Raw genomic sequence first — 12,609 nt, 5'->3', positions numbered from 1 at the left:
AGTATATCCTCGAATCATGAAAATAAATGCTGGTGATCATGCATGTCCTGGGAATGTCGGGATGCAGAGGACTGAGTGAGACCAGATGGGGATATCTCATGCAGTCAAAGTCAAGTTTACTTATGGTCCTACTTAAGTGGCCAGGAAGAAACAACGCACACACGTCAGGACTGGGACCGAAACGGATCACAAACAACACGGGTGCTATTTGTCACTGATGTCTCTGGCTTGGATCAACATGAGAGAATGAAGATACAGATGGTGCTGATATTTTAATAAGAAAATACTACCTTTTTTTTTTTTCTAGAACCTTCTAAATAATGGATTATTACTCAATGGACATGATATGATCAGGAAACATATCACCTTTTCCTAGCCCTTTTGTCCGAGAGGCTTGATTACAAGGAAGGAATCTCAAACAACCAAACACCCAGGGATTGAAAGGCAATTATTTTTTTTTTGACAAACAAACAACAGAGGAAAAAAAAAAAAGCATGATAAAGAGGAGACAGATATTATCGTTGAGGCGGAGCGGTGAGCTCAGTTGGACACGGAGGGCGGCAGGCCAGGACGCCGGGTCTGGATGATTTTTGGCTTTGGGGAAGTCTTTGGATCCTCTTCTTCTTCTATGTCGCTGTCGCACACGTGCACGACGACACTTGGGGTGGACTCAGTTCCTGCGTGGAGCTCATACTTCTCTCCTGAAAGGCAAGAAAAAGGGGGGTGATAAAGGGGAAGGGAGCTCAAAGCAGATTCTCTGGCAATGTTTGTTCTGGAAGGAAGGACATTTCACAGTGTTTTGGGAAGCCCGGATCTTATCCAGGAATGGCACAGGGCATCGCAAAATGGAGTGAGATTGCTCAGTCACTGTATCTATCTTATCTGCACTACACTACACTATCATCTATCTGCGCTGCACTGTACCATCTATCAGCCTGACAAGCCCGCACGGGCCACTCACCCTCCTGCAGCCTCAGTCAGCATCCCCAACCGTAAACTTCCACATGGTCATGACTACAGTCCTCAGGATCGTGGTGATGACAGGGTGGCTCTGACAGCTCGTTCTCCGTTTCTCTTCTGTTCCCATCATCATTGCTGATTGCTGATTGCTGAGTGACCTTGGGCCAACAGCTTCACTTCTTCACCTTGTCGACAGGGCAGTCTCTGAAGTCTTCTCCAGCCACACTTTTATAGCAAGAGCTACCCCAGGATGGGCTAAGGCAGGATCATCACCGGTCTGGGATTTGTGGTGGCTGCTGGGTGACGGGGTTAGAGGACTGTCAAGGTCCCTTCAAGTTCCAAAAGTCTGTCCTTCTTGACTGGCTCATCTTACAGCCAAATGGCTGTTAGCTGGCTGGCTTCCTGCCTTTGTTCCCCTTTAGGAGGTATTTACTGAGCATTCCCCACGGTCTGGCCTATTGCCGGGGAAAGGCTATGGGTGCAATAGAAGATCCTTGTGTCTATCGCAAGAGCACAGTCTCGTGGCCGAGTGTGGAAACAAGAAGTATCACAAAATACCACAGTAAGTGCTAGCACGGCTATATATGTCAAGGACTGTGGCACAAAATTTTAAGGAGAAGGTAACACTGAAAGGCTTCCTGGTGGAGGTGACAACTGGCTTAGGTCTAAAAGAAAAGTAGAAGACCTCCAGGTAGTGGGGCAGGAAGAGGGGGCATTCTCCATCTGCATGCTTTTAAAGATTTTATTTACTTATTTGACAGAGAGAGAGCACAAGCAGGTAGAGCTGCAGGCAGAGGGAGAGGGAGAAGCAGACGCCCTGCTGAGCTGGGAGCCCCATGCGGACTCAGTTCCAGGACCCTGGGATCATGACCTGAGCCGAAGGCAGGCACTTAACCGGCTGAGCCACCGAGGGGTCCCCATCTGCATGCTATTAACTTCTCAAGTTAACTGTTGACATACTCATCTTAACCTTCTCCTGACATCCCACCTTTCATTCCCCATCTTTCACAAATACGGAAAATCTAAAAGCAGTGTCTCCCAGACATCCTCCTGGTCAGTGGCTTTCCAGATCTCACTAGATCAAGACCTTGTTTCCTAGACCAGGACAGAAGACCCAGCACAATCTCTTACCAGTCATGGCAGCCACATCCTCGTACCTACTGATAAAGAGCATTTTCAACTTTAATATTTGTGGACCTGCTCCTGGTCTCCCAGGGAAGCTATCCTTTAACATTTACCAAGGCCAAAATGACCTGGCACAACCTCAAAGCATGGGCTGTATTTCCACCCTGAGCACGCATGTTAAGTCTGCTTTGTTAAAAAACAAACAAACAAAATCAAAAGGAACCTTCCAAACATAAACATAAGAAAAACAAAAAACACCTCCCTGATCTCCCTAAGATTAAAGTCAGCCAGCCTTGCACATACTAAACGCTAAAGATAAAGTCTGAGACTATCTGGAATGATTTCCTTTGCTGTGATGCTTTGTAACTTTTTTTTTTTTTTTTAAGATTTTATTTATTTATTTGACACAGAGAGAGAGAGAGAGAGAGAGAGCAAGCGAGCACACAAGCCCGGTAGCAGCAGAGGCAGAGGGAGAAGCTGACTCCCTGCTGAGCAGAGAGCCAGATGTGGGTCTGGATCCCAGGACCTTGAGATCATGACCTGAGCCGAACGCTTAATGATTGAGCCACGCAGGCATCCCTAAAAAAATTTTTTTTTAATTTTTGTTCTTTAATCCCCTCAGTTTGTGGTACTTGGTTTGTGGCAGGCCCAGCAAACTAATCTAGCCATGGGCTGCTAAGACTGTTCTCCTTCTGTTAAAAGTCAGAGAAGCATTTGTTGGACCACCTTTGACATCTGTTGTATAAAGCAAATGCTTTCCTGGGTGAGGGCAAAGGATAGTTCACAAAAATGGAGGGTTTCAACTCTGGGATTTCACTGCTTATTGGCAATAGCCAAGAGGGACAGAACTAGTCAGAGCCATAGAAATAAGGCTCATAAGGACCCTGCAATTTAAAGTCTAGATTTGGTGAACTTGTAGGTAGAAAGAATCGTGGCAGCAAGTATGAAACCTCTGGCAAACGTGGACCAGTCTGGGTTCAGGAGAGGACAGTGACAAAAGCAGGGGACATGGAGCAGAACCTGGACAGAACTTAGACACCTGCCTGAGTCCTTCGGGATCCTGTCTGCTTCCCCGCTGGAGAGCAGACACAGCCAGCGCTCACTGCCCTGGATCCCCTATGAAGTCCTTTCTAAGGCCTGTGCTTACAGCTCTGGTGGGCCTAGCAGCAGACAACTCATTCAGTTGCCTTCCCTTCTCTTTTAAAGCAGTTGTCATGTTTACCAAAATCTCTCGGGAAAAGCATGGCTTCAGCAATGGCTCAGGAGCGGAACCTACAGGGAAACGAGCTCTTGCACAAAAGGCGCTGGGCCCCGGAATGGGCAGAGACCTGGTGGGTGGCATCGTTGAGCCTCGCTTCTCAAGCTCCTGACCTCTTAGTGGTCCTGCTTGTTGAAATCAGGATTTCCTGGGGGTGCGCCTGCGTGTCTCAGTTGGTGGAAATTCCTATTCTGGATTTTGGCTTAGGTCATGATGTCAGGGTGGTGAGATCGAGCCCCGTATTGGACTCTGCACTGGGCAGGGAGCCTGCTTATGATTCTCTCCCTCTCTCGCTGCTCCTCCTCCCAATCAATCAATCAATCAATTAAAAAAAAAAAAAGGAGAGTACTGGGATGAGGATGCAACCCAGGGAATTCTGACTGGGTGACATCACCTTTGGTACCCAGCACCCCTCCCCCACCCCACCGTGCGCTTCCCTGTGCTTTAGGGTGGCCGGTGTTACAGGGGTCCATGTGGCCTGCAGGAGGTGCGGTCCCCCAGGGCGCTAGCGTGCACCTAACGTGCCTCCCCGCTTCCTCCATTCTGCATCGTCAATGTCTCATGGGAAACGGCCAACGGCGCAGGTCAAGGGACGTCAAGCTCAGGGACGCTGAGGACGCCAAGGGGGAAAGCAGCCAGGGCTCCTCTGTATCAGCGCCAGCAGCAGGATTTCATCGGTGGTCTCCTTTCTCATCTGTTTCTGGGACGGCAACAAACCCCTCGAAGTGCCACAGCAAACGGTGATGAGTTCCTCCTACCCACGGTTTCCAAAACGCTCTCTTTCCTTCGGGAATGCTTTGCGATGCTGAAGGAGGGACGTCCTCCCACAAGAGATGGAGAAAGAGAAGAGTCAACACACGGTGAGGTCGTTCTTCTTGTCGCCTACAGGATTTCTTGGAAGGTCTCCGGGTTTAGAGAGGAAGCACCCCTTGAGAAAACTGGAGTGGCTGGGGGAGTCCTGTGCCTGGTCGCCATGCAGGGTGAGGCGGCGCCGGTCTCCGGTCCACAGCAGAGAATCTGCCATCATCCATCGAGTGAGCAGAGAGTGGGGCTGGGGGGCGGGTGGCAGGGACCCCACCAGGGGGCTGACCCAACACATGCCTCTTTCCTCATGTGTCTGCAAGCAGCTAGCTGCTACCTTGATATACGTATGTGCATATATAACATACACACACACACGTATGTGTATATATATATTTATATTTATGTTTCTATTACAGTAAAATATACATAATGAAGCTAGCCTTTTAGTTAAGCCATTTGTTTGCCCTGGCTTTGATAAAGAACACTGCCTTAAAGACACCTCGAGTTGCAATGTGTTTACCAATTCAAGCCCGAGCGCTCTCCTCTCAGGCAGGTGTGTGGGTGTTGGAGGGGGGCGGCACTCAGGATGGGACAGGAAAGCCCAGGGCGCTGCTCCGTGCTGGGCAATCCTCATGTCGTCAAGCCCGTCGAGCTAACAAAGTCAGGCTGCTTGGTAGTACAGATGCTTTATTGCTGTGATCCCATTAACTCTGACATTTCACTGTTCTATTTTTGGAAACTTTCTTACTATCAAAATCCAGCAAAGCTTAACGGCTGCTAAGAGCCCCCACAGACTAAAAAGAAATCGCTTTGGTGTGGCTGGATTGAATTTTTCTTTTTTTGGCCTCTCTTTCCCTTTGGGCTTCAGCTAATTCCTCTACCGCGAGGGCTGACATCAATGCTGTCTCCCTGCAGGGTGACCAACTGGGCTTGGCAGGGGACAAGGAGCCCCCGGGGCCCTGTCCACTCTGGGTGGGCCGGGGCTGCCACACCACACAGAGCATGGCCAGTGGAGCATTTCTTTGGAAGGACAAGCAGAGGGTCACCCATCACACTCCCAATCCTCACGTCTGTATTCAAACCCTCCTCCACGTCCTGATTCCTGCAAGTCTGGAGGAAGTGGAGGTGTCCACGGGCTGCCTCCTGCTCTCAGGAGGGAGAAGGGCACATCCCTCTTCTGAGCAGGAGGCTGGGGGGCAAGGCGACGTGTGTGGGTGACTGCTGGTCTGAGTACCCCCAGAGGTTCCTCATCATGCTGCCACCTTTGGTTTGTGGGGCAGAAGTTGGCCCCTTCTTGAGTTCTCTCGAAATAATCAGCGTGATTATGCACAGTGTCTCTAAAAAATCAACATAATGAGATGAGGTAAGGGCAGGGAGATGTTACAAAGCTATATTTATGAACATGACAGCAGAGCCGAGATGGTTCAGATTCTTGATCAGAGAACTCTTGAGATGTAAGGCAAGGGAAACCCTTCTGTCCCTGGAGTGCCTCCTTGGGCAGGTCCTCATGTGAGAACCTCCAGGACATCTCCAGGAGACGGAACCCCCATCCCAGAGGCTTTCAAAAGACTGAAGAGTTGAGCAGGCATGAGGTGAGGGTTTGCTTTAGGCCTCCCATAGCTGCCATTCTTCGCTGCAGTGTCTCTCTGGAACATTGTGAGTTCTCAATATCTGTCTCTATGAGATGCTATGTCCTCAGCCTGAACTCACACCTGCATTTGGCCTTCTATGGACATCTCTCCAGACATCTCTCACTCTTCTCCAAACTCACACAGCAGAATTAGTTATGTTCCCTGTCCATCTATGTTTCCTTTCCAGCTATCACATTTCTCTGGGAGGTTTCATCCTCTAGGTGCCATCCACAGACTTGGTCATCCTAGAAGCTTCTCTGCCTTTCATCCATGGTAGTCAAACTGTCCCTGAGCATCATTCAGTACCACTTTGAAATATTTTTCCATAGACTCCCTCACTACCACCTGCTTGTAACGCCCCCATTCTCTCTCACTCTGGGAATCTCAGCTGGTATTCCCACCCCAGGAACTAAGCTTCTCTGTTAGAATAAGCTTCCTAAAACAACATTTGGGAACGTCACCTTATCGCGTACTAGCGATGTGATGTTGAGAGACACAGAACATTCTAGGACTCAGTTTTCCTCATCAGAAAAATGGGAATAACAACCACATGGATGCTACGAAATAAAGAAATATTTGTCAGATTCTTAAGAAAGCCATCCTGAGATGCACGTCATGATTATTTAAGGCGATGCGGTGGTCAGTGCTACAGTTGCCCCAAATAATTTCCTGTTTTCAATATGAACTCATCTAGTCACACCACAGAGCAGTTAAAGAATTAAGCAGGGGAATTTATGCCACAGAGCTTCTACTCAGTGGAGTCGCTGCTGTAAACAGCAAGCAGGGGTGGATGGTGACATGCCGAGTCCTCCAGTTCAAATGAACAGGGGAGCGTCATAAACTCCAACCCTCACGATGGAATGACCCTTGCTTTCTTCACTACTGCCCACCCCCCACCATTGGTAAGTTCCTCTCCTTTTTCCTCTCTCCCCACCTTTTCCACGTTTGTGTTCCCATGAGAAGGGACCAAATCTTAAGTTGATTTTAAACGAGATCTCTTTCTTTTTCTGAATCACTTGTTATAATGCCTAATTATATCACCTTTTACATTATACATTAGTTATTTCATCTAGTGGTGTTTTATATTCCAAGCTGCTGAAATGGCGGTTTTGGTGATGGCTGCACTTTGACGCACAAGTAAATGCTCAATAAATACATTACTGATTTATGAAATGCACCAACCTTAGCCGTTTACTTGTTTTACTCGTCCAATGTCCAGTACGTACTCACACGTGAATTTTTCTCCTGGTGTTTAACATGTGTAAGTTTTGGATTTTCAGCGAGGCTGAAAACCAAGAAAGGACACGTATTTACCCTATTGTCAGTGTGCTGGCACTGTGAGGACACAGGACGTATCGTGGAAACTTGCCATCTGCTTTAAACTTCACAACGACTATTTCCCACACTCTTACTAAATGCCAGACACAGCTCGAAGTACTTCCCTTCAATTGGATATTTAGTGGTGATAACAGCTCTGGACTGTGGGTGGTATCCTTTCTAGTTGATGCAAGAGGAAACTGAATCACAGAGGAAGTAAATGGCAGAGGGAGGATTCAAACTTGGCCCCGTCAGACCTCAGTGAATGTGCTCATAATCACTCTCGGGCGCTGCCCGTCCTGACTCCCACGGGGTCATCTTTGACAAGAGACACTCCCAAAAGGGAGCTGGGTTTAACTTATACTTTTATTTTTTTTCGAAGATTTTATTTATTTATTTATTTGACAGATAGAGATCACAAGTAGGCAGAGAGGCAGGCAGAGAGAGAGGAAGGGAAGCGGGCTCCCCGCAGAGGAGAGAGCCCGATGCGGGGCCAGATCCCTGGACCCTGAGATCATAACCTGAGCCGAAGGCAGAGGCTTTAACCCACTGAGCCACCCAGGCGCCCCTAACTTATACTTTTAATACATCCATAAGGCACAAAACTTATATTTTAGTGAACATTTGTTCTCTAGCTGAAGAGGAACATCTTGTATCTTTTTCTTTCGGCCCACTGGTAGTTATTCGAGGCATGGTCTCCTTGACAATGACTCTTCTCAAAAGATAACACTAATCAGTTTTGAAAAGAAAGGGGTATATATTATAAAATGATTTGACTTACATCTATTACCATAGCTTGGGACTCTGGAAGAAACTTTTCTGTGTATCCTTCTGGCTCTAATTTTATTATCTCTCATACTGAAGGTGAATTCTCAATAGGCATGTTTGGGTCTTAGCAGACTGTGTTTCACAGCGACGGTCATAACATTACTCCTCAGTAACTTTGCCAATTCTTCATGGAGGACTGTTTCCACTGTGTTCCCGCCCCTCAAATCTGGACAGGCCTTTCCGACTGCCTCGACTAACATGCTGTGGCAGAAGTAACCAGTGTGAATTCTGAATTAAGTCGCAAAAACACACGCACTTCAACCTTGCTCTGTCAGGAGGCTCATTCCAAAACCTTGCGTCCATGTTGTAAGGAAGCGCAAGCAGCCCATGAAGAGGCTCACACGAGGAGGAACCAGAGTCCTTCACCTATAGACTGTCTGAGCTTTCAGCTAGCAGAACACTGACATGCCAACCACGTGAGGAAACCATCTTGAAGGTCCCCAGCCATGTTGCATGGAGCAGAGATGAGCTGTCCCCCTGAGCCCTAAATAGATTTGTGAGCAAAAAAAAAAAAAAAAAAAAAAAGATTGTTGATGTTCCAAGACCTTCATGTCGGGATAGTCTGTTATGTGGCAATTGATAAGTCCCGGGTCACACAAGTTTTCTCTTTCAGAAGCAAGCTAAGCCACTACAGTTGAACCGAAATGAATTGCTTGTGCTTTATCCTCTTTTTTCTGCTCGCCTGCTATATTAGACTGGATACCACACCAGTCTCCATCCTTCCTTCCTTAGGGAGGAAGCTCCATGAGCAAACCACTTGGGACCTCTCTCTGTGGCCGCTTTCTTACTCCTCTCCAGCGGAAGCAGAGTGGGAGGGAGAAGAACTGAGGTGCTCCACTCACCCAATCCGCTTTGCTCTCCGGACCATCCCTGGCTGCTCTCGGCCATGTGCTGAGGCCAGCGCAGGAGACCCCGTTCCTGGGGGGCAGTCCGCAGGCAGGCAGGGGGAGTCCCACTGCTCGGCTCTGGATTTCAGCCTTGGGAAGCGCTTGCTGGTGCTCGGCTCAGCCACATTCTGGGCTTCGGCACGGCCTCAGACACAAGAGCTGGCATGACTCATCTCCTCTGTCTTAGTCTTATCCAACCCTCAGTGAGTTCTGAACCCAGCAGGGGAAAAGAAGGCCTCTATTGTTAATCTGTACTGAATTTTAAGAGTGGATGATGGCTTATCAACGCAAGTGAAGCACATTTCCAACAGAACCGTTGAACACAGAACCATGCTGGGCTGTGTGCCACACACTGAACTTGATTTAAATTAAGAGCCCTTTATATTTGATGATGAGGAAGGGAAATTCCAATATTAAAGTGATTTCTGGCTTCTCACAGTTAGAAGGCACTACAAACCCCTTTCCTCCGTACTTTATTGTGAATGTGCTATTTTCAAGAGGAATGAGGGAGCATCTGTCCTGATCAATGGAACAAAACCACAGAATTTCTAGGAGTTAGTTTTACTAAGCATGCTGCCTGTTCATGGGATTGCAAACAGGGACTGAGGGAAGCGTGTATGTAATCTGAAATGTGCTTGAAAGGCATTCACACTTAGATTTCCTTTCCTTTCATGTATTAGGTTTAGGACTTGAATTTGGCAGGGTGGGGAGGGCAAGCAAGGCTGCCAGCTCCGCTCTACCACTCCCATGTCAACAGCAGAGACAGAGGTGCCTGGCCCTGAGGGGGCTCTCAGAGGACTGGGACAGGGGTGAGGTCAGTGGAGCTGGGAGGGAGTTGGGGGTTGGGGGTGGTAGGATTGCTGATGGCAGGAAGCAGCGGTGCAGTGTGGTGACTTACACTTCCTTTCTTCCTCCCAGACCTTGGCGGGTGTCTGAAGTCACCATGTCTTTTAAGCCTCTCTCAGTCTGGAAGGGCTGAGGCTGGTTTGCTTTGGGGCCTAAAGTGCTCCCCAAGAAAAGGAGGCATTATGGTGAAAAACATCTGGAAGTTTCCAAAAGCTGTATGACCACGCCCATACATGATTTAACAGTATTTTTAAGTTATCTACCAGCAAGCTCTTTTCCCCTATTAGGGGAATAATAATTACCCTATTATTTCAAAGGGGAGGAAAGAAAGCGTGTGTGTATGGGGAAGGAGTAGGGGTGGTGGTGGTGATACTTCTCTGGACCGCTCCACTCTCTCACCTCTCTTTTCTCCACCCCACATTGGCACCTCTGACCTCTTCCCAGGCACTCCTTGACTCTATGTCTTTCTCGCATTCGAGATCCACCTGATAAATGGCGCAGAAGCGTAATTAATGTGGTTCTCAAACAAGGATGCTTAGCTCCCAGTGGTGTCTGGAAATGCAATAAGGATTTTTTTTTTTAAATTTTCATTTCTTGGTTTTCACAGGGACTGGGTTGCGTGTGTACTGGCATTTGGCAGGTGATGCCCAAAGATGCTAAATGGACTGCAGTGTGTAGGACTGTCAGTTCCAAAATATCACAGCTTTTGCCCTGAGAAACCTTGAGCTAAGAGCTTAACATAGGCACATTTACACTTTAACCAAAGACTAAGATATGGCTTAAAAATCAAGTGACCAAAAATAGGTACCATACTGAGCATTCACCATGTCCTGCGTTGGACATAGATTCATACGGGTTATCTCATCTGATACCGGCAACAATCTGATTTTACTGTTGAGGAGGCACAGAGGGATTCAGAGAGTGTCTCCAGGTCACACAGCTAATAAGAGGTGGTGCCTGGATTCAAACTCACATCCCAAGTTTTAGTCATCACTGTAAAGCAAGAGAAATATTTCTTCATGTTGGAACTTCATAGACAGCTACAAAAGAGAAAAGGAGAGACCCCAGGGCAGAGGGGCTTAAACTGGTGGCATGTATAGTCACAAGTGCCTATTCACAAGCTCAACCTGGGAGTCGAGAAAGAACTAACTTTCTAAATAAGAGTGGAAAGCGGATTCTCCATTAAAACCAGTATTCCAGGGAGGAAGAAACATTCCAGAGAGAGAGAAGTCCTTTGCACATTTCTTCTCTCCCATACCTTTGTGGTTCCATGAGCTCATGTCTCATTTTGATCAACCTCACAGAAAAGTGCTGTGGGTGGTTTTGAGGGTGGGGTCCAATCACTGAATGGCAACTCTGTCCCTTGTCCTTGGTGCAGCCGCTGCTTCTGTCAAAGAACGCCCTCTCAGCTTGGGAGGAAAGACTATAAAGCAAAGCACAGACCACCCCAAGCCCATTAATGTTCAGAGAACAAGCCCAGTTAAATCACCAGCACCTCTACCACAAAGGACAGGCATATCGTTCTCGCCAGCTGGTAGATACTACTCCAAGGGCTTTCCATACCTTAATTCAAATACTGGCATGGGAAACATCTCTCAGCAGATGTCCTGCCAAACGATACTGCTCAGAGCAGAATGATCATTGCACCCACCGTGGATCTGGTAGTTCCTACGTGCCAGGCACTGGGCTGGGTACCCCATGTATATTAATTATTCCATCTTCATGATGACCTTGCTAATTGTCAAAAATCACCATTAAAAAAAAATGGTCTGCAGTCACCTCAGACAAGTGGAGCTAGGACTCCGGTTGAGGAATGGTAAGGCCAAAGTGTGATCGCCATATTGCCTCTGCCATTTAGGATTATGGCAGATTAGGGTATGGGGTAGGCAAGACATCAGGGCGGCACACAGGCTTCTCTGGCTCAGCAGGTCTGGCATGAGCTCATGTCAGGAAACTATTCTCCACATACGCGATGGGGGTTCTTCCTCCTTACCACCCATCCTCAGTCCCAACCCACATCAAAGTAGGAAGACAGAAAGGGTCCTTGGTAAACTGGTGTGGGGGGAGGAGATGGAGAGATGCGTGAAGGAAAAGAGAATATTTCTATCATTTTGTTAGAAGAGGTGTTCTATTTTAATAAAGGAAAGTTTGTTTATCTTTTGGGGGTTTCCCCTGTAAGATGGCCTGAGGGGGGTCATAGGTCTTCATTCCCTCCTGAATCATTTAGGACCTAAAGTACTTCATGGGGACAACTAACTGACTGAGGACCCAAATTCACAACTGAGACAAGGAAGTGGAACCCTCCAGGGAAGGTATGGACCAAGGAGACTTGGGAAAGGTATGCAGGAAGGAGGGTTGGGAAGATAAAGGGAGACTGAGAAAATGGGTTCTCTGAAGCCTGTGACGTGGGGCTCATTCATACAGGTGACAGAAAAGAAGCAACATAAGGAGAGAAAACGCTGCTTGGTCAGAGAGGTGTGAGGTTTTCCTCTCTGGAAATAACCATCCTGTTTGAGCTTTTCTGATATTAGGGGCCTGGCCATGTGTCTTTCCTATTATTCTACCACATGCATACCATGTGAAAGAAGAGAAAGAAGTCTTCCATATTGCTACTTAACACTGATTAAAAATAACTGTGGAGTATATGCTGAGAAGAAAAGCTTTTCAGAAATTTTTTTCCAGGGAAAATTCTTAAATCATAGGTTTTTGTTTCTTTTTGTTTTTAGGTACACACCATGCCCAGGGTGGAGCCCAACCTAGGACTTGAACTCATGACCCTGAGATGAAGACCTGAGCTGAGATCAGGAGTCAGACATTTAACCAACTGAGCCAACCATGCCCCCTCCAGGGAAAATCCTTCGAAAGGAGATGGAAAATTCTGAGCACGTGGCCCAGAATCACAAATCTGCATGCTTTGGGTGGGGAAGGACGGAAGACACCACGTGAGTAAGAA

At 47.5% G+C, this 12,609-nt stretch overlaps 1 protein-coding gene across 4 annotated transcripts in view; it reads right to left on the bottom strand.

The window, feature by feature from the left end:
* Positions 1 to 437: 437 nt before the first annotated feature.
* RCAN2 (regulator of calcineurin 2) overlaps positions 438 to 12,609 on the bottom strand; it is a 264,074-nt gene continuing 251,902 nt past the window's right edge. For all 4 annotated transcript variants that reach the window (XM_032862009.1, XM_032862010.1, XM_032862011.1 and 1 more), the window contains one exon: positions 438 to 701. In XM_032862009.1, the coding sequence (XP_032717900.1) occupies positions 541 to 701 (161 nt within the window). In that variant the 3' untranslated portion in view covers positions 438 to 540. The remainder of the gene's footprint in view (positions 702 to 12,609) is intronic.

This window comes from Lontra canadensis, unplaced genomic scaffold (assembly GCF_010015895.1).
Source record: "Lontra canadensis isolate GAN:19392208 unplaced genomic scaffold, GSC_riverotter_1.0 scaffold23, whole genome shotgun sequence".
NCBI lineage: Eukaryota > Metazoa > Chordata > Mammalia > Carnivora > Mustelidae > Lontra > Lontra canadensis.
This window is presented reverse-complemented; position numbering and strand designations above follow the sequence as displayed.